Raw genomic sequence first — 27,279 nt, 5'->3', positions numbered from 1 at the left:
AGAGATAGAAAGATGAAAACAACAATGATCGACTCGTCGTCTGATGGCGAGGTGTGTGCAGAAGTCGAATTGATCCACTCTCAAGTAAGTGTACTCAATGATTGAAGGAGACCAAATGTAGATCACCGTGAGTATTTCAGGTGAGAGTAATTAAAGTGAGTCATAGAAAATTGCGGGCATTTCTCCGTCTGTCGCACTTGCCGCACAGTCCCAGCTTCTCACATGGCAATTTCCTCGCAATTTGTGCAATTAATCTCCCCAAATTGATTAAACACTCTCCATATCTTCCGCCTCAGTCTCAAAACATGGTCCGCAATCGACGTGAGGTTTTCTGCTCTAGAAAATTGCATCGCGACACTTTGTTTTGAAGTTGTGTGCACTTTTCTTGAGAAATTCCACTCGGCACGCCACTTATGGCCATCCAATCCCACCCAAGATATGTGTAATTCAATTTTCAACTCATTACACAGCGTATCACTATTTTTTCCACCTGACTTGACATCAAATTCATTGGATTCACACATCCAGAGAAATATTCATGCTTTTCAGCTTATACAGAGTGGAGAAAAAACATGATGTATAGCTCGAAACAATTCAGATTCTGCGGCTTTTAATTACACTCGTACGTGATGGCATGATTTTGTAAAAATTTCACGTGAATTTCAAGCTATCCTCAGCAATAATTTGCCTTGCAAAATCACCCATTTTCAGATATAAAATTTCCCTTAAATGTTCGCATCCAGTAAAATATAGATTAATTATATAATTTGACCTGTTGTTTGTGCAAGAAATCTATTTATAAATGCTTGTTGTCTCTGCACAAAGTACGCACCAAAATCCATTATGCACATTATGCATTATATTCCACTAGAATTTACACATTTTACGATATCAACGTTATTTATAGCCATTAAATAACCTCATAATAAATTCAATGGAGGGAAATTTCGACTCAACATAATGCTTATCATAAGGGAATTTAGAACACAATACCTGCTTTTCACCACTCCTCGTCGATTTCTCTGGATGCTGACGTCCGAGTTTTCTCCTTCGGTTAGTGACTGTTCAGCCTCAATCCCAATTTCGTGAAGAAATCTTCAGAGGTGCAAATTGATCAGTGAACTTCTTCGGCTCCCTCATTCGCACTTGCTCATTTGCACATGAGTCTTCAGTGTTAAGATTTCATTTGACTCTTCCTAATCCACTTGTCACTCTGCTCAGCCTCTCTCTCGCTCTCCTGAGGAAATAGAGTGAGCAGGTAAGCACTTTTCGTCAGACTTTCTTCGTGGGTTCGCGCGAAGCACCACAAAAGAAAGGAATCCGATTGAGTTGCAAAACACACACTGTGGCGTTTTTCTCTTGAGCAATATACTAACAACTTCTTTTGAGGAAATATATGCCCACTTTTGTCTGATTGTTTTCCAAATAGGTGAGCAAAAATACACCTTCAAGAGAGACACTTTTCGAGCACTTGAACAAATATCTCACTCACCATTAATTAAAAATTGTTACTCATTTTAATGAGTTCACACTCGGAAAAAAAACAGCCACCACTGCGCTCTGAAACTGTCTGCACGATGTTAATTAATCACACAGGCCGAAAATATAATGGGTGGAATTAAAAGAAAAAAAAATCCACAGCGCCGGGAAGAGACACAAGCGAGGTGTGATGCAAAGAATATTGCAGGAAGTTAAATAAATGTTGCACATATGAGAGAATGGGCAATGAAATAACACTTGAGGAGTCCCCTTGTGCGGCGTTCACGCGACCAGCTCGATTCAAATGAGAATGGCAACTGAAAGTCTCGTGTGTGGAGTTCCGGAGAACGAGGCAACTTACACGCGGCGTGTGTGTGTGAGAGAGGCTCAGCGCACAGCTCATGGCAAGGTGGAGAGGTAACACTGGGCGATGCTACTGGAAGAATGTGTCGAGGTGAGGAGATGGAAGCTCTCGCGAAGAAATGGAACTTTCACGGTGTGCTGGTGAATTTTGACCAGATATCTTCATGTCGTCTCCCTCATACTCGCACCATCTCCGCGAAGCTGCCTGGTATTTCACTGTCTTTTCCTTTTTTACCACCATTTCAATCTCTCCAAACGGCAAATATTTTCTCTCGCATCTTGTAGCCGCCAGAGAGTCGAGAGAAAATATCCATGGGCGTCTTTTCGCGTATCAATTCTCCGCGAGGGAATTTCTCTGATGTCCAGAGGCCTGTCCGAAAAAAAGAGGCAGAATGAGAATTTTAATAACATTACCATACAACTCATGCGTGAAACACTATGACTTGCGTGCTCTGTGAACCGCAACATTGACCAGTTGCGTCTCTCTCGGCAAGTCCATAGTGTTCGCTGAGCCAGAGGAAATTCCACAACTTCACCATAACATTGCATTTTGGAGCTTCTTCTCCCCCAATTCTCGGAAGCTGGTCGCCGGAAGTTCATTCAATCCACCATTGTCGGTTCCGATGCTTGCATCCCTCGAGTTAGTTGGTGTGACTTTTTGCAGCCAAATCATTAACTTCGAGGGGGAGTCTTTGTGATGGAGACTAGAAAGAAAAAAAAACATGTTAATTCGCAGCTCAAATGAAACACACATGAAAGTTTTGAAAAATTGATTGAAGTGCACGCATTTCAAAGATAGGTAGAAAAACTTTTCACACGTTATATATTTCGCGCAAATATTCAGTAGAAGCAATTATTAAAGTTTTATGTTCATCCTGTTCCAGGATGAAAAGGACAAGTCAAACGATCTTTTACAGCTTTTTATTCTCCATACATACATATACTAAATAAACCATTTTAGCAACCAGTAATGTATTTACAAATTAGCTTTCCACTATACTTTAGAGAAATGAAGAATATGTGTAATAAAAAATAAGTATAAATTAATAATATCAAAAGGAATAAAGATGATTACTTCAAAATCAATTCAGAAATAATTAAGACAGAAAAGTGACACGCGCATTTCAACTCCGAAGGATCATTTTATTTTAATCTCTCTATTTGCTTGTACATTTTACACTCGACAATAAAATACATTTACATCCATGAAAAAAAAACATCAAACTTATTAAGTTCCCTTTTACGATGCACTTGCAATGCATAGTAAAAAGAAACTCCACTTGAAAATTTGCATACTTTTCAGTGTTAAATTTCTCATCAAACCTTACGCTTCTGGCCATAAACCCAACGCGCGAAAGAATGGGTGTCTAAAGAGCAGAACATAAACACAATTTTTGTCATTAGCAACCAGCCTGATTCTCTCCCTCATTCTCGCTGAACCTTCAACTCTGCATGAGTCACCGCACTCTGAGCCATTCTTGCTGGTTCGATAACTCCTCAGAAAAGTCTGCGCCCTGAGAAATCAATACCACTTGATGAGTCAGGTGGTCTTCCATGTGAGCCTAAGCACCTGTTCTCGAGTGCGCGCACAAGGTAGCATCAAAGGTAGCTCACCCGCATAGAGACCACCAGGATTTGTGTCCGGAAATAGCGTGATAATTGAATGAGCGAATTGAATTTTATCTTCACCAGCGAGTTCTTTGGCCACAGAACCCGCAATGTCAATGTCAGCGAACCACAACACACACAATAAAGCTGTCTAAATTATCCCAAAACCTCTTCAGGGCACTTTTCCGTAGAATTCAACCGAAAAAGTAGTAATTTCGCGAGAGAGAAAGACCCCTTCGAGAGATTGATATCAATCTCATTTTGAGAGTACAATAAGATTATTGTTGAATTTGAGCATTTCTCAGAGTTGTGCACAACGATTTTTTCTGTCTCTCTATCCTATCTCATGATCGACTTTCACAGAGTTGAATCTGTGCAATTAAGAGCGCGCACTGCCAACAGAACAAACTCTTGACAAAATTGATCCATTAAATAATCGATTTTATTTATAATGGAAAATATCATTGGCCGGAGATAGAAATAGAAGAGGAAGAAATGGTGAAATTTTCTCTCAATCTCCAACATACTTCCTCTGTTTGCCTTTCAGCACATTGCAATAAATTCTCCAATGTCCAGACAAAGTGATTATTTATCGATTGAAGTCAATTGCACCAGAGAGGCAGTCAATTCATCTTCTATCACTCCGCACTTCTCCTTCAGTCATTGTAAAACGAATGAACTCAATGGCTGGCTAGACGACGAACCTGCTCCAGTGCTCTGAAGAGTGACAGAGTTGCAAAGACTTCCTATGCTAGATCAATAAATTGCATCTAAATTAAATGCACACTAATTCCCGTAACACTACATTATTTCACGCCTCTTCCGAGAATCAGGTCAATCAAATAAATGAACAACATATAAATCTTTCCATACGTTCTGTGTCTTATCAACTCTGTACAGAAGCAAAAGTGCACGCACGGTGGATGATTGGTGAGGAAAAACACCACGAGCGAGTGCAAGATTATTGCTTAATCTGAGCTTGGGCACTCTCACAGCAGAATCTCTCCGATGAATCTCATATTCCTGCAATCCCGCGCCATTGCAGATCACATTATGGCCAATAAATAGGGAAAATTGATATATAGTGATAGCGAGGATTTATTTAATCGAAATCGCCGTGATTAATGGATGAAAATCCCTCTCAGCATCACAAGAAGTGATAGTTGCCTCACAATTAGCCCCGTGTGTGCATCAAAACAGCAGCTAATTGGACTCAACTCTATGTTTGGTATGGCAGAAGAATAACTCAAAGAATTGTGTCTTTATGTCTCGCTCTCATCTCGCACATCATCGTTGTTCAGCGATGATGATGGAAAAAGACGAGAATATATGAGCGATTTGTGCCACTTTTACCTCTTAATGTGCACACAAGACTCTCATTGCGATTTACTGATGGCAAGAAGAAAAAAAGTCACTTTTCAGATATTTCATTCTCTGTTTATCTTTCATTTTTTCATCTTCAACATGCCTATTTCATTTTTTTTATACCTTTTACCAAATCAATATAAGGGAAAGACAATTTATTGTATATGTTTGAAAACTCTCCAATCATTTTCCATTTCTAGGATTCTTCAGAATGTCCGGGATAGGCTCTATTACCTCAGATGCATCGCACAGGTGTTTGTAAACCGAATCACACTTCTTGCTCTGACACTGCGAACAAGGCTGTCCCTTCGTGTACACTTTCTCCTTCATCATATTTGTGTAGCAATAGTTACAGGCCACCAGATATTCTTTGAACTTATACTTGTTGACGAATTTAGAAATAGCGCATCCGACTTTGTCACTCTTCTCATGGATGAAAGCTGTAAAATGACCGATGGCTTTCCTGAAAAACAACAAGAAAGGAGCAGTATAAGTTAATAAGAAAATCATAATGTGTATTACTTACCCATTCTTTCCCGATCCTGTTGTAAACATATCCGTATGGCTCTGACTTGCAAGCTAAGAAGTAGAAAAGAAAGAATTTTCATGATAAAACAAAAAAGGAACATTTCGCTTCGTAGGGTTAAAGGTTAATTTCAGGCTATTTTATAAATTATTCCGGAAATATTACTGCCACAAATCGTCTAATAATTTATATAATTTTGTGTTTCACTAAATATCTCAATTCCAAACCTTCAAACTAATGGTAGTCATTACCAAAATAGCTGATACGCTGTGTTGCAAAGGCAGGGCGTAATTGTGCTAATTATCACAGAAAAAAAATTACCTTATACTCCAAGAACCACTCCCTCGTAATATTCTTGATTACGTAGTTGAGGTCCAGGTAATCGGGATAGGAGGTCATTTGCCCCAAGTTCTGTCCAGCATAAGGGCAAATATTCGTTGAGCGACACTGATCATGCTTAAATTCGCAAGTTCTCACGTTATATTCTGCCAACTTTGCCAGTTCATCGTTCCATTTCTGAATCAAAAGCAGTGCGACATGTTATCTTAAGAAAATCAATGGCAAAATGGCCAACATACCAGCATGGGCATCTTTGCAGCTGACTGGAAAGGACTCATTGAGCCACGAGCGAATCTGTCTCGTAGACGATTGTGAATGTGCAGGAAGAGTTTCTTCGTGTCCTCAGTAATTGGCATAAGTTGGGCATCTTTTGGGCAGGTCTTTCTATCAAACTGTCCACTATTCTTGCATCCAATGTGCGGTCTTGCTGGCAGTCCTGGTCCAAATGTGCACAATTTCGGTTGGCAGTAGTTTGTCTGTGTGTGAACAACCACAAACAACGCCACAAAGAACAAAAAGTGTTCTGGAAAGGTGAATTACACATTAGTAGAGATCTTAATCACAGCACAAACACACATTTCCTCTTCTCTGTCATAAACTTACTAATATGCCACATGTCGGAATGATAACTGAACGCTTCACTGGAACACTTTGTGTTTTATAGCGACCAAATGCACTTGAGCACAAATGCAAAAAAGCTCTTGAGAATTCTGCAGCTGATCAATCAACAAACATTATTTCTCAATGCAGTTCTACGTGCGCGTCTTCTTTGCACAGTGGTTCAAATTCAAATAAATCTCGTACCGCAACCACATTTCTCGCGATAATAACTTAAGACGTTTTCGGCTCATAGTGTAGGTGCGCCACCCCCACCTTTTGCTAAATAACAACTCTGCAAAAATCCACTTTGGCCAGAAGTACTTCGTCTTTTCCTGTACTCTGAAAAATATTGCCCATTTGGGGGAATTTCGCACAAAAAGTGGCTATAAAAATGGTATAGAAAAAAAGCATTAATTGATAAAGCAAACAAAGAAATATAATCAATTTTTAATGAGCTCCCTGGCATTTCGCGATATCCGGGATTTACCTATTGCCAGACGAAACACTTCAGAATATGCGATCCAGTGAGGGGATCAGCATCAGGAGGCGAACAAGCACTCAGTCTGCAGTCTGTCGTCTGAAGATAACCGGCTTATTGCTGCAGGTAATCAAGAAGTTTCTTTTACACATTATTTAACAGCCCGTCACAATGGCACTATGTATATGATTAGGTTCATATATATATTAACAGAAAGAAACTTAAACGGTCAGATTCTAGAAAGGAATTGCCTTGTTTTGCCACTGGCGCCTCAAACAAGATAAGTGGTCATCAAGTAAAAAAATAGGAAGATTCAATACTTCAGTATAATATATATTTATGATTTGATACATAATTTCAGCCCAACTACACAATATCGTATGTCATTATGCTGCGATGTTGGTAAAATCAATTTTTCAAAAATACGCCAACACACACATAATTTATGTTGGTAATATATGAACCATTGGCAAAATTCCCAATTTTTTCATTACAATCTTACATACATTTTCTGTACCTTGTATCGCCTTCCGCATTTCATTCATGTGTTTTTTTTTATTTCATATAGCATCATCTTCATCACTCTCACCCATGAACGCTCAATGAACGGCGCGACGTGAACACATTTTTTCGTCGTCTTGTCATCTCTACTGTTGTGATTTACGTGAGACATTTGTGCGCTTTCCACGCGACTCCGTGAGGATGTTATTGATAAACTCTCCAAAGTCATACCCCAAACGCGTGAGGATGCCGCCAATCACGTCGAAGACTTCAAGGAGGCAGAACGCATCCAGTGCCGCATAGTGGATTTGGTCTTGACGCAGCGGTCTCTTCTCCCAATTTGAAAACTGATTGGACTTGTCCAGCTTCCGCCCCAGACAGAGATACACCAGATTGCTCAGATTCTCTCCCGGTGGAACGCCACTAGAATGCTTGTCAGTGGCCGCGCTGAAGGGGAAGCGAAACTTTGGCAGATGAGTCACATGTCGCCGAAGCTCTTGTAGATCAAGATATCCAGCCGCCAGTGACGCCATAGGCAGGAGATTGAGTGTAGGCAGAGATTTTTGGAGTACCAAGATGTCCGTGGCCGGTGAGAAGCCCAACTTGAGGATTTCGTCATTGTTGAAAATCCACCGGCCAAGTCGAATCCAATCCTCACTTTGTACTCTCAGGCAAATCACATCGATCAGGTAGATTCTGTTACGCGTCGCGAGTTGAATAAGCGCCACATCGTTATTCCCATGGAATGTTGGCTTCCACTCCGTGTCAAAGCCCACAACACTCTGTTCGCGCAAATGGTTCATCATTTCACAGAACTCTGGACGCGTTGTCACGAGGTGAACCTTCGTGTCGCTATTAAGTCCATGAAAGTCCTCCTGACGCTCCTTCGTCTCCTCATCCCAGTCATCCGGGCAGGAGAACTTCGAATACGTTAGCGGTTGTCCTGTGACCAGTTCACGCACGCACAGCGGCAGAAGAGAATGGGGCACATCAAAGTGCTTCGCCCACATTGCACCATCGGATATATCACCATAATCCGAGCACGCATTCACGAGCTCCACGTGCAGATCATTAGCATCCATTGGCACCGTCACCTTAACCATCTCCTGCCAAGAATCCTTGTTCAAGCTCTTCTCCACGAATCGCTTGTGGATGACAAACTGCAGCGCACCGTGATTGTGCCTCTTATTCATATTTGGCGTCAGTTCCTTGGGCAGATCGTACATTTTGGCCAATCTCTGGATGAGTTTTGTCATTGGTTTCGTGTCCAACTTATTGTACCGAACATCAGGATAATTGTACTTGGCGATCAGCCATCCGCAATTGTTCGCCACAGATTGCTTCCTATCCAAAAATGTATCCAGCAACTCCACGAGTGGCCTCCTCAAGTGCACAGCCCCATTGAGATACTCCTCTACCACAGTTTCCTTGTCCTGCAGCAGCAGCGGCAGCACCAGTTCATACAAATCGAACTCCTGAAAGAGTTCCAGTTCCGTCGCTATTTGGCACGCTTCCTTGTACTCCTGCTGCTGCACCATCGCCTTCACCTCACCCACGAAGAGTGCCTTGCTCTCCACAAGATTAAACGCATCTTTGGCCACCTTGAAGAGATTCAACTGTCCCTGTCCCTTCACGAAATTAAACGCCACCATCTTCAGATTGTCATCCACGTGCTTTGCAACATTGGAATTGTTGCTCTTTTTGTACTTCTGCAGCTCTTCGAGAACTGAAAGACAGACAAGGTGAGTTTGTCAGTCTTCTAAAGATTTTCCTCAAAAGAGAAATTTGACGATTTTTACTCACTAGCATACGCCATACTATTTGGCTTGATATTCGACAAATTTAGACAGTCTGCAAACAGCTTTAAGCTCGTTAGAAATGGATTATCGCAGGTTGTGTAGAAGATTTGCAATGATTTTGACACAACGGGACCTTTTTTGTCTGCAAGAAGAGAAGGAAATACAATGTAGATGTGAAATTAGAGATTCTGCGAGTCTCAGCATAATTAGGTCAGTGTCAAATTGCCAACTCACATTGATTCCAAATCTGCTTAAACTGCTCAAACCACACTTGTACTTCCGGCGACAGTGTGGCATCGAAAGGCTTCCCATTCAACCCCGCATTCTGCGTTCTGTCCGGAACAATTGTAATCTTCAGATTTCCCCGCGTCTTCAGGACAGCACTCTCAAGGGAATCATCGAGGTCCGATTCAGACACCTGCAGATAGACAGACAATTAGCATAAAATCATCATGGAGCGCCCCAAAACTCACATTGGCACCACAATCGAAAAGCTCATCATCATACTCATCGTCACTCAAATCAGCCGGATACGGAGCATTCGACGCCTTGGACATCCTCGTATACATTCACGTCCTTCCGGTGTGCAGAAAAATGGTAAATCCCTTATATTTTATATCACAAAATCGCTTAAATTGCATTTATTTTGCACTCTGCACCTTCCGAAACGTCTTCCTCACAGCACTTCTCCATTGACACTGGACGAGGTGTCAATTCTTGACGAAGAAACTGCGCCTCGGCTCACAACCCAAGATCACAACCATAACCGATTGAGCGAGAAACAAACTTTAGCATTTGAAGCATTTAAAAACTTTCTATGTGATTTCCAAATTAATTGCCAGAAAAACTGTATGAAATTCAAGACACAAGTATTGATTTAGCAGAACCATAAAAAAAAGTGTTGCATTCAGTGAGCAATTTTCATGCTTTCATGTGTGATTTTCCACAGAAAATCAATCATTGGCAAGCAGTAGTATAGCATAATAATCGTGAAATGCTTATGGTTTTGCTGCTGTTTTTAATTCTACAATCTCGATCTGATTTGAAGATTGATTAATGTGATAGAATTGCAAGTGAATCGAGCTCTGCCTGCATATATACAAATATTTACACTTTGCTCAATTTTAATTAAAACGAGAAGAATGCTAAAAAGAAAAATTCTAAATATCGTGTGTAGAGAATATAAAGATAATATACAGACATAACTTGGGGATTACAAAAAATAAAAAATATATAAATAAACACTCTTTAAGAAACAGGTTTATAGTAGAACTTGGCAAAATTCATCTATTTTCTTAGAATCCCAGGCCTAAGGATAAATGGCAATCACGCATTCTAAGAAACATCTATATGATCTTCTAGGGCGTTTAAAAGTAATATCTATGAAATATGCAAATTTGCATTGACTTGCATTTTAGTTACGCTTCTTAAATCATTCTACAATTTGATTGTTTCAAAAATCTTTGCCGCCTTTTTCCGATAAACCGGCTTAAAGGCGGGAAATTGAAGCACCTGACGTCATTACCAGGTGAAATTACATTCACATATGATTTTTCACCTACACCGTTGCTCGCTGTCTGTCTCTATCGCTCTCCTACTTGGAGAAAATTACACAATTGTACTCGATTCCACGTCGAATCGTTATGCATTTGAGCGCGACGATGAAGTCACGCACAGGTGAGTAAAAGTAAATGCTATACACGGGCTGGAGAGACAATACATTGGCACTCACCTGGCTCCAAACACAGCCAAACGGCAACCGGTCGGTGGAAAAGCATCATCATTATTAACCTGGGGGAAGAGTGCATCCGCCAGTCTTTTCTCTTTCTCTGCGCTTCTTCTCCCCACTTTTCCTCGTCGTCTTCTTCGTTTGTCCATGACGTCGTGGCGTCACGTGACCACCCGTTAAACAACTTTTAATCGCGGACCGCACCTTATACGCTCAACACCTCAATTTTCCCAGTGTTTTTGTGTCCGTCGCGATGGTGATTTGTATCTGGAATCGCTGTAGAATGAAGTGAGCTTTTCGCAATAACCACAGACTAAATGCAGGATTTTACGTGAAATGTGATAAAAAGTGTGCCTAAAAATCGTTTTTACTGCCTACAAACAGGTGTGTGTGCGGGAAAAGGGAGAAAATTGCGAGGGAAATGCATAGATGAAAAATCCAGTGTGAAGTTTGATGCTAGTCGCAAAGCCACATAAAAATCTGTACATTTTTCCCACTTTTCATCGATTTTTCTCAACATTTTGCCACTATGGTGGTACAAGAAGTCACAATGAGTGCATTTCGCATGGAATAGGGTGGAAATTTGCCCATTTTAGATGAAAAATTGTGTGAAAACCACACGAAAGTGCAGATAAAAGTGCTCTGAGGGCGCCACTGATGCAGTGCGCCATCATTCTCATCGCGCACTCCAAAAGAGAGGCCCCCACAAACACCACCTCATCTTGCGCGCACGGAAAACATTGGAATTCTCTCCACTCTCGCATAGTTTCTTTGTGGCCACGAATGCCACAACACTTTTGTGTCCGTTACCAGCATTTTCACTCGGTATGGGAGCTTTTTTAAATCCCGCAACGAGTCAGTTGAAAATTGTGTGCTGTGCTGTTCATTTGGCGCCACCGCCTTTTTCCCATGCGATCGTGGCACTAAAAATTGTACCTTTTAAGTCTCTCTCACACCTTCTCTCGCTTTGTGAAGAAAAAAATTCACAAATATACTGTGTGAATCGTCTAAGAAGCGAGTAACAATTACATAATTAATCAAAAAGGTGCCTTCGAGGGCGAATTTTTGGTGTGATCGCGATCATTTTCACCACGATCGCAGTGCTTAGTGTCTCAAAAACACCAGCAAAAACACTTCGTTTCCTCAATTACGGGGAAACTCTGACAAAATTGTGCAATGAAAAGTGTGACTCATGTACAGAATCATCAGGCAAATCACAGAAAATGAGTGAGACACTCAGAGAGATCGTGGTATTTGTCATGCTCAATATTGGAAATATATGTATACTCGTGTTGTCTTTCGGTGTGACCTCGATCTGTGCATTAATCGCGATTTTGAAATGAAGCCACTGAGCATGGCAATTGCGAGTGCAGAGCGCAGTGACGAAAGAATTTGCACCATGTTCAATGATCGCCTTTGTCACCTCTATAAATGAGACGTGCGCGATGTGCCAGAGACAATATCAATTGTCTGGCCACAGCATTGGATTTTTCACGCCACAACAGCACCTTAAGATGAAGAGAGAGTGAATATTTGATGTGGAAGATGTGCCTTTCGAGTTTTCGCGTAAACAAGACTAAATTATTTAAATAAACTTATATGGCCAACATTGAGAAAATAATCTCTGAGGAATACCTCTGAATACATTTCAAAGGCTTTTATCTACTCACTGTTTTTTTGTTCCGCGAATTGATTGGGAGTTTTCTTATCCTTATCAAAAGTGTGATTATAAAATGTGACTAGACATGAATACTTGAAGATGTGAACTAAAAAGCTTTCATATTGTGATTTATGCAAGGAAAATATTGTGTATAGAAGCAGAATAGAACGATATTCATTTTTGAGAATACGAATTTCTGAAATCAAGCAACTTTTGGTCAAATGTGGGACGAATAACCCAAAATTCTACGATAATATTCAAATCTCTCCTCAACATAAGGCATTCTTGTGGGCACGCAATTCTCCGACTCTGTCACATAAATCGTCATTTTTCAGGAAATTCACCATCCGCAAAATCAATTTTAACCACTTCTCTCTAGTGCATTCGATTGAAAATGTGAATTAAAAGCGTGCAAGAGAGTTGGCAACAGAGAACGATGGAAAAGATAGTGAATAGTGTGAGAATGTTGTGCAAAAGACACAAAAGAAGTGAAATTAAATCAATAATTACCGTGTGCATTCTATCTGTGATTCTCCAATGTGTTCGAGGACAGGATGTCGAGCTCCTCAATGAAATCGACGGCTACACACTTGAGCCGCACTCCACGGAGCACCATCCGCAAACGCTGGATCATGTCCAAGAGACGAGTGAGTTCATTGAACTTCCGGGCGGCTCCGTCGCCGCCGAGAAGATTCTCCATCGCGCCGAGAAGCCATACCTCCTTCTGTCCGACCTGGACGTCGAGACGTCGGGCCGTCTGGTGATCGAACCCGGCGTCACGCTGCACTTCGCGCCCTCGGTGGGAATCACAGTACGAGGCGTCATTCAAGCCGTGGTGAGTTGTGCCCAAAGCCCTGCAAGTGCACGAGAAATAGTGGATTTATCAAACAGTGGCCAAATATTGATTCAACCCACAAAACGAACAACCTGTTTCGCTGACTTAATTCTCTCGTCGTGTTCTGGCTTCTTATCTTATCGCGCTTCAAGCAAAAACCTATTCGATATCCTAACGAAATTTGCGGGTGAACTGAGCAAGGTGTGTGAATAATCACTCGCCCAGAAGGTACTTTATCTGATAACAGCGCTGTGATAAGGGCGAAACAAACTCCGTGTTATTCTCTCACAGCAAAACGCGTCAATCAAGGTGGAATAGCGATGCGCCGGAATGTGTGTTAGTAATTCATTTTCCAGGAAAATGTATTATTCATTTATCGAGATGAACATTCTATTGCATAGGAAGGAAATTTATGTGACGAATGCCAAAGAGCAATAACTCAAATAATCCGCTAGATCACTTCCGGCACAAAATCCTATGATCGTTTTTATTTTCATTTAAATCTCACGCGAAGTAAGAGAAGCTCACTCAATGATTTGCTAGATTCTCTTTGCTAAATTTTTGACGAGAAAAATTGCTCTATACCTAATACAGTTGTAGATTTAATGAACTGGCCTTATAACTTTTGATACTTATCTCTGAATTATTTATGAAAAATTCAACCAAGCATTGAGAGTTATAGGGGCTCGAAAAGTACACCGAGAGCGCAATTCAGACTCATTCACAGTTTATTATGAAGATAATGGAGATTAGAGCTTATTACCCATGTTTTAGCTACATCTAAAACAACTTTTTTATACGAAATCATCTCAGGTATAAATTGTTTTTGTCTACAATACTGACGCAAGTGATGTTTTAGTCAAACGATATTCATTCGCCTAATTTGGTCAAGAAAGTAAGGTTTGTGTTCTCATTGAAATAACCACAACTCTGTTCTTTGTCTTTTATTATGATTATTACATTATTATTGGTTTTGATTGGATTCCTTTTGTCCGTAAAGAGTAAACCCAGTATTTAAAATTATAAACGAGCTCAATTACTATAAAAATAGTTAAAAGTGTTGCAATTTAGCATACTTATTGAAATGGTTACAGAGAGAGTAAATTCTCATCATAAGTGAGCCATAAGCGTGCACCGGTTAGAAAGAGTTCCACTATCAAGCATATCAAACAGAAGGGCCATTGAATTTCATTGTGAAACCCCAGTTATTTTGCGTTCCATTTCTTTAGTCCAGTTTGTAGCTTTTTGAGGAAGTCTCTTAACATTTTATGCCATTTTTGTCAATTTCTTTTTTCTTTCTGCCTCGACTCTTTAATTGAATAACCGGCTTGACACGCCGCAACAATGGTTACCAGAGCGAAAGCTGCGGTTGGCTAAATTCACCAACAACAGTCACAGTTTGTAAGAAGGCTTGCAATATGTTTTCTCCCATTTTCCCCTGTCACGAAGAAATGCTCAAGGGAATATTGTGATGGTTGAGTTCTGAAGTGGAACCGTTGGAATATAGCTTCATAAGAAGAAAATTAGTAAAAAGGAATACGGATAGGGAGAGAACTCACCTTGAGCGCGTGGGTTGATGACCCTGACTGAAATGTGTCGTAATGAAGAGAAATGTAAGAAAAACCTCGATTCAGACTTTACTATCTCTTGAAGCATTTAAAATTCTCTCTGTGTCATCCGTGGTGTCTCGCAAGCATAAAATACATTTATGATGAGTCACTAAAGAACTCCCAAATGATAAACAACACTGAATCGATTGAAGTGCCTGGAAATGTGTTATTTTTAAGTCTTCAACTGGCATTTTGGGTCATTATGGCGATTGGATTTGTATTTCCACGGGTAACAAACCGACCGCACAGGCAATTTCTCTGAAAATTGATATTTTCCCTCCCACTCCAGCAGGCTTTGTTTACAAACATACTATACCGTCTCTCTGGAGTAGTAACAATTTTTCCCACATATGTACAACACACCTTTATTTAGCATATTGCCATGTCGAAAAGGTGAATGTTGCAGGCTCTTTTTTGCAGCACGCGAAAAGTGGAAATAAACAACGGAATTCTCTAGTAATGCAAAAAAAGCCATACTTCTTTGTGTGTCTGCCTTCGTCACAGACAATGATTTTCTGAGCATATGTGAGATAATTTGTGAATAAGATTTTTTTTGCCAACCCTCCTTTATGTATGCTTTTCGTATAGTTTTCTTTTTCTTATGGCCACAAGAGAATTTCAGTGTCAATTGAGCAAATGTTTGAGAATTTCTCACCTACATAGTTTCCATTAAAAATCACTTTTCATGTGACTGGTTGATGTCTCTATGTTTCACGAAGGCAATTGTTATGCCAAAGGCCGCAAAGTTTCAATTACAACCAGAAAACTTATAATATGAATGAAAAAGAATTTCATGGCAATTCTTACGATAAACCACACTTCAAATCATTATCTCAATTATTTCCTTATATTGCAAAAATTGAAATTTCTCTATTTAATCTAAGAAATTTCTCTGAAAAACAAATCAATTTCGCATTTTACAAAAGCCTGTAGAACCAGGCAAGGAAAATATGCCGTAAATGAGATGCAAATTGCCATTTTTCCTAATCACACGCAACAAATTACTCATTCACACGGAGTATTTGCAAGGGAGGGGACAAACTTATGAATGAGCGGAGTCACTCAAGTTGAAAATGACCGGAAATTGGAAGGCAAGAGGAGTAATTGTGTGTTTTATTTTAATTGGACATGGTTCTTGGGTGAATCAAGTGCTCGTGTGACACCCCGCAACTTGGCTCTGGATTAATTAATTTAATTAGACACGCGGATTGCACTGTCACAGGGCGGTGACCCACTTCCCAATTGAGATCATCTAAGAGGTGACAAGATCACCAATAAAAAACACATCACTTGAACGCCAATTTAAGATCTGTTGATTGAGGCGAAAAAATCACTCTATAACTTCACGGTTTGTCTTGGAAAATTTATCGTCAACTCACTTATTACACGTTCATGCGGGAAGAAGTCGCAGGAGAGCATTTTAGCGTAAAGTCAGCTGAGTGCTAATTTAAATTGGGTGTGAATGCACTACAAAAGAAACAAGATAATTTCATCTTATTAATGCCAGCAGATAATTTAATCACGGAGGCACAAGGGTTCAAGAACTCAAGTGGTTACACAATTAATGAATGCTAAAAATCGTGTGCCCTCTAGGAATTCCACAAATGAGACAATAATAAGAGCCCTTTTGATGTCTTAATTGCCAGCAATTGCTCAAGCTAACAAGCCTCGAGCCAAGCCCCAAGCTGATTTTGTTGTTTGCTGTTCTCCACAGGGAAGTGCAACAAATAAAATTATCTTCTCACCACGACCCACGTATCATGATAGCCAGTATGATGAGGGAACCTTTGTCACACCTGAAGATCTCGGGGCTCGTCTTGTGGACGGCCCAACACCACTGGAGGGACGTCTGCAAATCTTCCACAAGGGAAAGTGGCGATCAGTGTGCACGAATTCCAGGAAGTGAGTATTAAAGTTCTAGTTCAAACATTCACTCTATTAGCGACTTCCACATTTCTTTTCGGCTAAAGGTAAATTGATTTCACAAGAAAAGTCTAATATCTTTCTTATTTCTACAGCTGGACTATACCAGACTACGAAGTTGTATGTCGTCAGATGGGCTTCCAAGGTGGACGCTTCTGGAACTGGATGGATAGGATTCAAAACTATCAGCCACGTCTACTCTATGAAGAGCCAGAGTGTCACGGGAGCGAAGATAGCCTTTTCAAGTGTTCCTGGGATCGTCGTCAGTTAGGATCAGGCGTCTGTGATTATCACAACGACATTGGCGTTCAGTGTCTTCCACTTCACGCTAGAGAATCCCACTATTGGCGAGGAATACGCTTCGAATACGCCTTGTCAGATCCCCAGACAACAGACAATGCAGTCTTTGAATCCGTCTCACAATCAGAGATTAGATTTGCTGACATTCTGAGGGCAGGATATGGTTTAGGCGGCGCAACGACATCTGCCATTGAAGTTCTGGGCAATCCTCCCGTTCTTCGGCATGTCACAGTCGATCACTCTGCCTATACGGGAATTAACGTGACACGATCAGATGCAGCATTTACATTTCGCGATGTCGTTGTACGAAGAAGTCGAGGAATTGGCATCTTCGTCAACTCCAGCTATGGTCTAGCTCATCTCGAGGGATGCACAGTGAGCAGTAGTGGAGCTGATGGAGTGAAATATCACGGACATGATTGGAGATTCAACGAACGCCCAGGACAATTGAGGATCTACGAATTGTGCTCTCTGCCCACAACAGCTGGACAAATCTATCCCATCTGGCTATCTGTGGATCAATCCCAGTTCTCAGCCTTGCCTAAAGAGTGCGGAAAGTACTTTTTCACTCGGCCCGGATTTGTCCTCACCGTCTCGTTCCAGCAATTCGTGTTAACTACCAACGAAACAGCACAAATAGAAGTCTTCGACGGAGCATCACCCAATGATCGACTACTGGGGATTTGGTCAGCACGAAACTACACACGTGCGCAGAGTCTCACTAGTACTAGAGAGAAGATCTACGTGAGATTCCAAGCGCAGGCCAGAGCTGAGATGGTGGGATACATCCGACTAACTGCTGGCCAGAGCAAAACCTATGATCTCAATGTCACAAAGAGTCGCATCGAGGACAATGGCGGACCAGGTGTTGCTGTGGGAAACCTCAGGTCGCAAGTGCACATCCACACGAGTATGATCAACAACAATGGCCACGCCGCTGGTCTGCATGTTGTCAACGGAGCGGGTGATGTTAATGTTACCGAGAGTCGGATTGGCTTCAATCAGGGCAGCGGCATCAACATCACATACTTTGGTGGGAATCGAAATGTCTCACGAACGTATCTCACGGGAAATCGCGAGTATGGCTTTGCCGTGTGGCTCAATCAAACAATCCACAAAGACAGGGAAGAGTACTTTCCTTTCAATCAAACCACTGCCATTCAGTATTCTGAGATATTCAGGAACGTCGAGACCGGTATTTACCATGGGAACTTCTCTGGTGATTCCTGGGTCAATATAACCGGAAATTGGTTTAATGACAGCATATCGAACTCTATTGAGATTCAAACATGTTGGTTTCCCGATCAAAACGGCAAGAGATTAAATCTCCTCATAGGACAAAACATCTTTGAGCATGACAATCGGATAGGAATACTGATAAATCCTGCCTTAAATCTGCACGGCAGAATTGAGTTTAACGAATTTCGAAAAGGAACATTTGGAGCCTTATTGATTAGAAATCGGCCATTAGAAGAGTTTCGGCAAATACCAGCCAGAATTATTGTTCAGCACAATCAATTCTACCGCAATCGAGGCATTTATGTAGCCTCTTTGGGACTTTCGCCGTACACAACAAGACGCATTCAATCGATCCTCTTCACCAGAAACTTTATCAAGGATAACAAAATTCAGGAGGCCTTCGGACCAGCTGATGACGAAGGTGTAGAAGGAGAAGCAGGTGTTGGAAGACTCAATCCACGCTCCCGCGTCGCTGCTCCTGTTGTGATCTCTTCAAGCAACGTTGACATCTTCCGCAATATCTTCTTCAATCCTGACTCCAAATACGAAGTAGGATCTCAACTCTCAGATCAAAGCGAAGTGCTCAACGTTACATTTAACTATCTGGGACACACAGATGAGGCGAAGATCTTCGCCAAGCTCTTCCACAGATATGACAGGTAAAGTCAAAACATTGCAACCTGATTAGATAGAAAGTTTAACAAATGTATCTCTTTTTTTCAGATATGATCTCGCCAAGATAAACTACTTTCCTTATTTGCTGCATCCGTCAAATCCAGGAACTAACAAGATCTCATCCAACCCAACTTTCGTCCCTTCTTTCCATTCTGACTCTTTCGACAAAATCGGCGGTGAGATTGACGGACAAATCACACTCACTAGTGGCACATACACCGTTGAGAAGGATATCAACGTTCGACCTGGTGGAAAACTAGTGATACATTCAGGTGCCACTCTCAATTTCATACCAAATGTCGGTCTTATGGTGGCTGGAAAGCTTGAGGCCAGAGGACGTCGTCCGGATGATATTGTCTTCACGCTCAAACGTGAACCTATCGCCACTGCAGACAATGAGACAAATGAAGCCTTCACTGAAGCGGAAATGATGGATACAGAAACGGAGCCAAACGTTGAGACAACTCCCACAATTCCAGTGCGTCTCTTGGGTGGTGATGATGAGCATGAAGGACGCCTTCAAGTGTATGTTGATGGTAAATGGGGAACAGTTTGTGACTACGGATGGAATATCATAAACGCTGCCTTGGTGTGTCACCAATTGGGATTGGCACTCAATCCATACGATTGGAGACTTCAGCGATCAGAAGTCCCTGGCGCTGGCACTTCTGAAGACATTATCCTGTCTCATGTACAGTGTACAGAACATGACATTGATATAACACAATGTCGAGCTGAGCGAGCAGATCGTGGAGAGTTTGAAAACTCCTGCACTCATGAGCACGATGTTGGCATTCGATGCTACGAAGGCGCATGGGCAGGAGTGAGATTTGGTGTTCTGGCAGAAAGGGTGGACCTTCAGTATGTGACTATTGAAAAGGCAGGTGTTTTTGACTACTCCACCAACACTTTCAAGCCTGCTCTTCAGATGGACTTTGCTAGGCACAATCTCGAAAATGTCCGAATTGTTAACAACCTTCATGACGGACTGGGTGTGGTGTATTCAGACATTTTTGGAGGAAATGGCATAAACAACGTCATGCACAGCGAGTTTGCCAACAATCGTGGAAATGGAATTAGTCTCAAGCAACTAGGACTTCGAGTGCAATCTTCCAATATTCGGGACAATGCAGCTTCAGGCATCAATCACGACCCTGTGCTTTCTGCTGTAGAGCAACGAGAAATAGCAGGATGGTTCCACATACCCACGGACAGGAATGTCGAACCAGATTACAACGCTGAAGAGTCTCACTACCGACCTTTCATGCTGCCCGATCACAACGAAGCCATCGATCTTGAAACATGGCAGATCTATCACATAGTAACAAGGAAGCACATCGGAGAATCCGTCGAAAGGACGTTCAACATCCGTTGTCAGCCAGGCTATGTGATTGGCATTCAACTACTTAATCCGGTCGGAAATTACTCAACAGAAGACATCTTCATTCACGATGCCCAAACTCCTAACCACAGATCAGACATCTGGCAAGTGTCGAGAGATTTATCCGTGTTTCCAGTCACTAGTAGCTCTTACGGTATAATTCTGCACTACAGAAGTGGTGAACTGGGTCTTGGTGGAGTAGTTCTCACTCTATCAACCATTCCTGCACCTGTTCAGAACATTCGCAATCGAATTGTCAGAGGTCCAGTTCCAACACTTTACGTCACAGGCAGTAAAATCCAGAGAAATCATCGTGGACTGTCTGCAACGTACTACAATCGCTATCTTGGCGAAAAAGGAGAACACTACCTTCGAAAGGCAAACGAATCGATGAAGATAGTCAAGTCCGAAATCAGTCATAATCGCTACGAAGCGATGTTCATTCATGCTCCATTCTGGGATGTTCATGAGAGCAATATTTCTGAAACAACTATTCACATTAATAGTTCCATGATCATTGAAAACGGACGAGGAATTCGACAATTCTCCAAAGATTTGCGATCATCGAACAATCTCTTCCATTATGTCCTGCAAGACACAACAGTTGAGAGAAATTCCTTGGGAGGAATGGAGTTAAGTCTACCATTTGTGTGGCAGTACAATGAAAATTTCACCCATTCTGTGTATTTAGGCAATGGAACGTGGACAAAGAATCGCAACTTTGGTATCATAATATCAGGACATTACGCTGCAGTAAACATAACAGGAAATACCTTTTCGGAGAACACTTGTTTGCACGGATTGATTGGTTTCCGAGGGATGGAGAAGAAGTTGAAGATAGACAACAATAGGATCACAGATAACAATGGAAGATTCATGGTTGAATTCAAAGCGGACAGTCAAAGTGAGATTCTAGGAACTGTGCACGCTGTTTTCATCCTAAATGACATACGAAACAATCGATATGAAGCACCAGGACTCACAAGGGGTCTGTCAATGGCGCTTCGCGGTCGCCAGCAGCGTCGATCAGATCCCACCACGGTGATTGGCTTTGGAGGCATTCAAAAAGTAATGATCAGACGAAATCTAATAACGAGAAACAATTTGGATTACGATCTCGTGGCAGGAGTGATATCAGCTAGACTCAGCAATTTCTTGGATGCCACAGAAAATTGGTGGGGTTCAATCGAAGTAGATCACATATTCTCGAGGATTTTCGATTTTGACGACTGGAACAATCATGCGGAGGTGATCTTCCGACCTTTCCTCCTAGAGGACAACGTCGATGCCAGCATGTCTGTGTCATTTGACGAGCGAAAACCAGTGGATCTGGATAATTTGGGTGGCAGGATATTCGAGGATCTCTCACTGTATCGACGAGAAGTTCCGTACGTGATTAAGAGTGACATCACAGTGATGCCCGGAGTGACTATGACAATTGGAACTGGAGTTGAAATGGAATTTGCACCGAATGTAGGAATTTTAGTGTTGGGCACCCTTCAAGCCATGGGTAGCAGTAATGGCGAAATTATCATGAGACCCATCGCGAGACAAACAGCTGAACTGAATCGGGTGGAAAGAGCACTTGAAAACCTCGTGGTTCATGATTCCATTCGTCTCTGCACGAACAGAAATTGCTCTTATGATGAGAACGAAATTGATCCAACACACCAAGGCTTTCTTGAGTACTTCAATCACACCACACTTCAGTGGGTTCCAATCTGTGATCGCCGTTTTACAGAGAGGAATGCTCAGGTGGTGTGCAGAGAGCTCGGCTTTGATCCTCTGAACGTCTTTTTCGCTCATGACAGACGAATTGAGTTCCACATAAATTCCCTGACGCGGATTTGGTCATGGGTGGAGCCTCTGGAGTGCGAAGGTGATGAAAATCGCCTGGAAGAGTGTCCTGAAAGGCTGAACGGACAACTCTATGGACGTCGCCATGAATGCCACTGGTTCTCAGACTTTGTCTTCGTGAGTTGCCAAGGAGATCCGGACAAGAAGGATTACTGGGGCGGCATTCGCTTCGCCAATCCCCATTTCGAGAATAATCTCTATGAGCATCGCTTGCAAGATTCTCGAGGCAGCAGAAGACCAAGTGAAAGCACTCTTGAGCAGGTGAGGATCGAAAGTGCGGGAATTCTACATGGAGAAAAATCACCAGCTGTTCAGGCTATATTCAAGAATCCACGAATTGCTTCGGTGACTGTGAGGAATTCTGCTCATCACGCTGTGAACTTAGTCTCACCCACTGCAAGTGTGCATGTTCAATTCCTCCGAGTTTTCGGAACACTCGGTCAGGGAATCAATGCGATCTCACTAACAGGAGAAGGCAGAGAAAGTGATGAATCCAGTTTCACACCATTAAGATCTCTAGACTTGCCCTATTCTCTATTCTCGCTCATTGATATCTGCGACACGGAAAAGGAGATCACGATCGAAGAGAGAGTTATTGTGTACTACAAATACGACAATAATCCAGTGAATTGCGTGAAGATCTTTAACAGTGCTTATCGAGTGAAACCTCTAGGCTTCCGTTTGCTTCAGTCAAACCTCTTTAATCACTCCCGAGAGTATGGACGACGAGATGGCATCCATCTCTTCGACGGAGACATTTACAATGTCACAGCTAAGAAGATTGGAGTGATCGAAGCGGATTCAGGCAATGACAAGTATCTCTTCAGAACCAGAATGCCTTCCCTCAGTGTTCGCCTTGTGGCCAGTGGAGCTCCTGCTGATCATGGCTTCTTCGCCGAAGTTGTAACACTTCCGATCTCTGCAATTGGCTTCAGTGAGTATATCATCAAGTTCCCTTCATTTTTTTACCTTATGATCCTCAACCTTATAATCTTGCAGATCGTGATTCACAACACAATATTTCCAACTCTGAAATTTCCGGAGCAATTAAGGGGGCTGTTTCCTACTCAACTGCCGGTGAGGTCTCACCAACTCTTACTCTTGAGCATAATCGCTTCATGAGGAATTGCATACAACTGTATGGAAACTTCTCAACATGCGAATCCACAGTGAGACTCGATGTGCAAAACATGCAGTCGCTCTTCTTCAGAGTAAGTTTTTCTTTTCCTGCCAAAAGATCACATCCATAACTGAAGCTGTTTGTTTTATCTCACTTTAGAACAACTTGGTGCAGTGGAATCAGGGTGGTTTGTCAATAAGATCAGATTCTCGAGGATCAGCCACATCCCTTCGCGGTTGGGTGCATCATAATCTCTTCACAGGCAACAGAAATCGTCCAGCACTCTATGTCGAGGGTCGCCAATCGTCTCCATATCAGGAAATCACAGTCTTCAAGAACTACTTCACACAAAATCTGGCAGCTTATGAAAATGTGATCGCTCTCAAACAGGTTGTTTCAAATTTCTCCAGTAACTACGTTCACAGAAATCGTGGTGGGAGAATTGTAGAAATTTCAGGCTTCGACAAAGTTCGTCTGCCAATTTATCAAACAACTTCGCATAATGGATTCTATGAGTGAGTGTAGATCATTCATCGGCTTTACAGCATATTTATCATTCTTCATTATTTTATTTACTTGTCTTACGCAGCAATGTGGCCACTGATTGGCGTGGGAGAGCGACAATCATCGCCGGAACAGCTGGACAGAATTATGTGGACAACATCTTCTACAATCCCGACAATGACTATGAAATGATCACAGTCAATCGATCAATGTAAGTCAATCGGCAGAAATAGATATCATTCAATTTATCTAGACCTTAATATTTGCTGCGCATGGTGTGAAGTATTTATTTGATGTAAAAACTGATAAGCATGGTATTTTTCTCTCTTTCTTTGCATTATGACGACCTCCAAAAACAAAACCCTAATCTTACCAATTGGATTATTTGCATGTAATGTTAAAAACTATCATCGTAGATTCGAGTTTCAGTTTTGGAACAGGTAATTTTTGATATTTCCCTCAATTTTGAGAGCTATTATTCTAATATTTATTTTAATTCCACAAAAAAAGCACTTTGGATGTGTGGAAAACAAAGATCGATGCGCGACACAATTACTGGCATTACAACACAACAATTGCTGTTAGTGGACGAATAAGAGATCGAGCAGGTGAGATATTGAATTTATGGAGCAAAATGTGTCGATTCGATGAATAATAATAACTTACATATTTTTTCCAGACGACCCACTCCTGCTTGAAGTGCAATTTCTGCCATTCTACATGAACAACGAGACAATTCTGGATGGAAAATGTCCTCCAGGATGGACACTGATTGTGGACACTTGTTACATCTTCGTGGGCGCCCCCATGACTTTCTACGAAGCCAGAGATTTCTGCAGATCCGACAACGCCTCGATGCCCTTTATCCGCGGCGACACTTATCCTCTCTGGCACTTCTTGTCAAGACAAATGATGCACTTTAGGTATGCAATCCAATTTAGGCACTTATTTAATACATCAATCTAATTGCTATATCACTTTATGACTTATGCAGCAGAGGCGTCGAGAGAGTCTGGGTGCAAGATCTCAATTTCATCGACCAATGCACAACATTCTTCTTCCGCAACATTGAATTGGACTCATGTGATAATCGAAGAACTTTTGTCTGCGAAATTGATCCCAAAGTAAGAGTGTAAATGGCATAACACAATGCTGATCAGATGCGGATAAAAGTCTTTTTCCCTAGGTGATGATTGATCCATTGTCTTGGCGCGCTGACATCCTCACAGTGGCTTTGATCGCTTGCCTCTGTGTCCTTGTTATATTGCTGGTGCTCATGCTGGTGTGCTGGTACTCCAAGTCTCGTGTGCGCCACGTGCAACGTCTCCAGCGACGCAACAGCATTCGCCAGAGTCTGCGAAGTCTCAACAGTATCGACCCTCAGGGCTCTATGAGGCGTCGCAACATGAACATGTCGCGATCCAATGATATTCTAAGCAGCACCACGGGCACAGACTACAAGAAGATGCCCTCCAACGGGTCCATTGACTCCATCGAGAAAAGCGCCCTGAGCTCAGAGACGAGCTATGATATGTACGACACACAGAACAACGGAGCACAGAGCGAGTATTCCAATAGGAAAGGACCCAATAATTATGGCAACGATTACCTGACCAACAAATACGGCGAATACGCAAACCAGAAAGCACAACGTAACGAAACAGCCAAGACACCCAAAGTTTATGGTCTGCCACAATACGAGCCACAGGTGGGATTTCTAATTTGAAATTGAATTCACTGATAGCCAAGGGGGAGATATTGTAGATAAAAACTGAAATTGAGAAACAAATATTCACAATTTGTTCAAAACTTGAAACTTTATACACTTTCTTAACAGGGCTTCGAGTTGTCATACAGAAATGAGGGCTTCCGCGACAATTCCACATTCTCCGGCACACGACAGAACTCCGTCAGCACCACCATAAATGAGGATACACCCATCATCCAGCAGGTGGATCCCGACGAGACAGGCTCTGACTACTATGGCAACTCCAGCACTCTGCCTTTGCGTCATCGCGACGACAACCTGAGCTTCCTCAGTGAGCTGAAGACGCGCCTTCCCGATTACGAGCCTCTGCCTCGACAGAGTCCCAGCCATTCGAGTTTCCTGCCTTCACCACCATCGCCGCCCAAGCCGAGTCAGAAGGCTTTCACGCCCGCCTCATCGGATGGCTATCACCAGCCTCAAATCCGTCGGCCGGAAAACTTCCCGGCGCCACCGCCGGAAGTTAAGCGCCCGGAATCTTACTACACAGCCATGAAAACGGCTCGGGACTCGCAAATGCCCGTCCAAAGTGCCTTCACGAGTCGTCCTAGAACGGTCTACGAACCGTCCGGAGATGAGAGAGTACCATCACAGACGTATTCTCGATCAAAGTCGGAAGCCCTCCTTGAGACAAATTTCGACGAGACATCCCCAAATTCAACTCTCAAGCCCGACAATCGGAGCTACAGCCAACCACTTGAGACTGCAATGTAGCTTTTAGGCATTCCTCTTAATCCGCCCCGGCGTTGAGCCCAAAAGCGCCTTCAACAGCAACGTGTATCTTTATTATTGTAAAGAGAAGTTTATATAGGTAGATTCTAATCGAAAAATCTGTATTAATAAGGGTAAATTGACGAAAATTCCAATAAGAGACACATTTTCCCATTTCTTTTCTAATGAGAGTATTTTATAGTGTTAGCAATTTTTGAATTAAATAGATTGAAGATTTAATAGCTCGACATTTTTTGTACATATTGAACAAATTAGGTGTTGAGAGCGCGATTATTTGTGATGCGATAAAATACGAGAAGATATAGTTAGTAGCGATGAAAAGAAGACACAAAGAATTTTATACATATAAGATCATGAAATAAAACTGTTTCAATAAGAGAAAAAAAGAGGATCGTGTTGTTTTTAACACCGACAAGCCCTCAAAGTATTTTCATCAGATCTTGTTATCAATATTGTAACTTCACTTTCAATTTGATTGGCAACAGAAAACTTTCAGTATCGTCCGTAGATTACATTTATCAGTGATATGGAAATAGAATAAGTCATCCAAGACTACATATATGCCTCTTTTATGATTATGTTTTTCCCCACAAAAACCATCTCTGAAAATAATACGACTGTTTACTTTGAGATTAGACCGTGTATGTACCTTCCTTATTTTCCTATAAACTGATTATCACGCGTGTTTTCGTTAAAATTTTCAACTTTATCAACAATTTTCCATGATTTACCATTTCATAATTACACACTGGTGGACAATGACTGATAACGAATAACATTGAGAGTGTGCTTTCCATTGTGTTCACTTGAAGTGAAATTCATTCTTAATTTCCACTGATTCCTCCCCAAAGCCTAGGATTTAAACCTAGACGAATGGTTTTTTTCCAAACA

At 41.8% G+C, this 27,279-nt stretch overlaps 3 protein-coding genes across 3 annotated transcripts; 1 reads left to right on the top strand and 2 right to left on the bottom strand.

The window, feature by feature from the left end:
- Positions 1-4,885: 4,885 nt before the first annotated feature.
- LOC132263506 (antigen 5 like allergen Cul n 1-like) lies at positions 4,886-6,358 on the bottom strand. Its single transcript, XM_059763290.1, has 5 exons — positions 6,284-6,358; positions 5,920-6,203; positions 5,663-5,857; positions 5,342-5,394; positions 4,886-5,278 (listed from the first exon to the last, which is right to left on the bottom strand). The coding sequence occupies exons 1-5, from the start codon at positions 6,294-6,296 to the stop codon at positions 4,999-5,001; spliced, it is 825 nt and encodes a 274-aa protein (XP_059619273.1). The 5' UTR covers positions 6,297-6,358; the 3' UTR covers positions 4,886-4,998.
- Positions 6,359-7,085: 727 nt separating this feature from the next.
- LOC132261824 (exonuclease mut-7 homolog) lies at positions 7,086-9,782 on the bottom strand. The gene is made up of 4 exons (XM_059760821.1): positions 9,532-9,782; positions 9,293-9,476; positions 9,063-9,200; positions 7,086-8,985 (listed from the first exon to the last, which is right to left on the bottom strand). Exons 1-4 carry the CDS (start codon positions 9,625-9,627, stop codon positions 7,406-7,408), a joined length of 1,998 nt encoding a protein of 665 aa, XP_059616804.1. The 5' UTR covers positions 9,628-9,782; the 3' UTR covers positions 7,086-7,405.
- A 937-nt stretch (positions 9,783-10,719) lies between these two features.
- Positions 10,720-26,945, top strand: LOC132263420 (protein bark beetle). The gene is made up of 14 exons (XM_059763182.1): positions 10,720-10,735; positions 12,996-13,282; positions 16,607-16,794; positions 16,911-19,013; positions 19,078-23,201; positions 23,267-23,478; positions 23,547-23,902; positions 23,977-24,102; positions 24,308-24,331; positions 24,402-24,499; positions 24,571-24,814; positions 24,886-25,015; positions 25,078-25,599; positions 25,729-26,945. The coding sequence occupies exons 1-14, from the start codon at positions 10,720-10,722 to the stop codon at positions 26,368-26,370; spliced, it is 9,072 nt and encodes a 3,023-aa protein (XP_059619165.1). The 3' UTR covers positions 26,371-26,945.
- Positions 26,946-27,279: the final 334 nt, after the last annotated feature.

The sequence above is a fragment of the Phlebotomus argentipes genome, unplaced genomic scaffold (genome assembly GCF_947086385.1).
Source record: "Phlebotomus argentipes unplaced genomic scaffold, Phlebotomus argentipes genome assembly contig_15, whole genome shotgun sequence".
Classification (NCBI taxonomy): domain Eukaryota; kingdom Metazoa; phylum Arthropoda; class Insecta; order Diptera; family Psychodidae; genus Phlebotomus; species Phlebotomus argentipes.
Note: the sequence above shows the minus strand (reverse complement) of the source record. Positions and strands in the feature narration are given on the sequence as shown.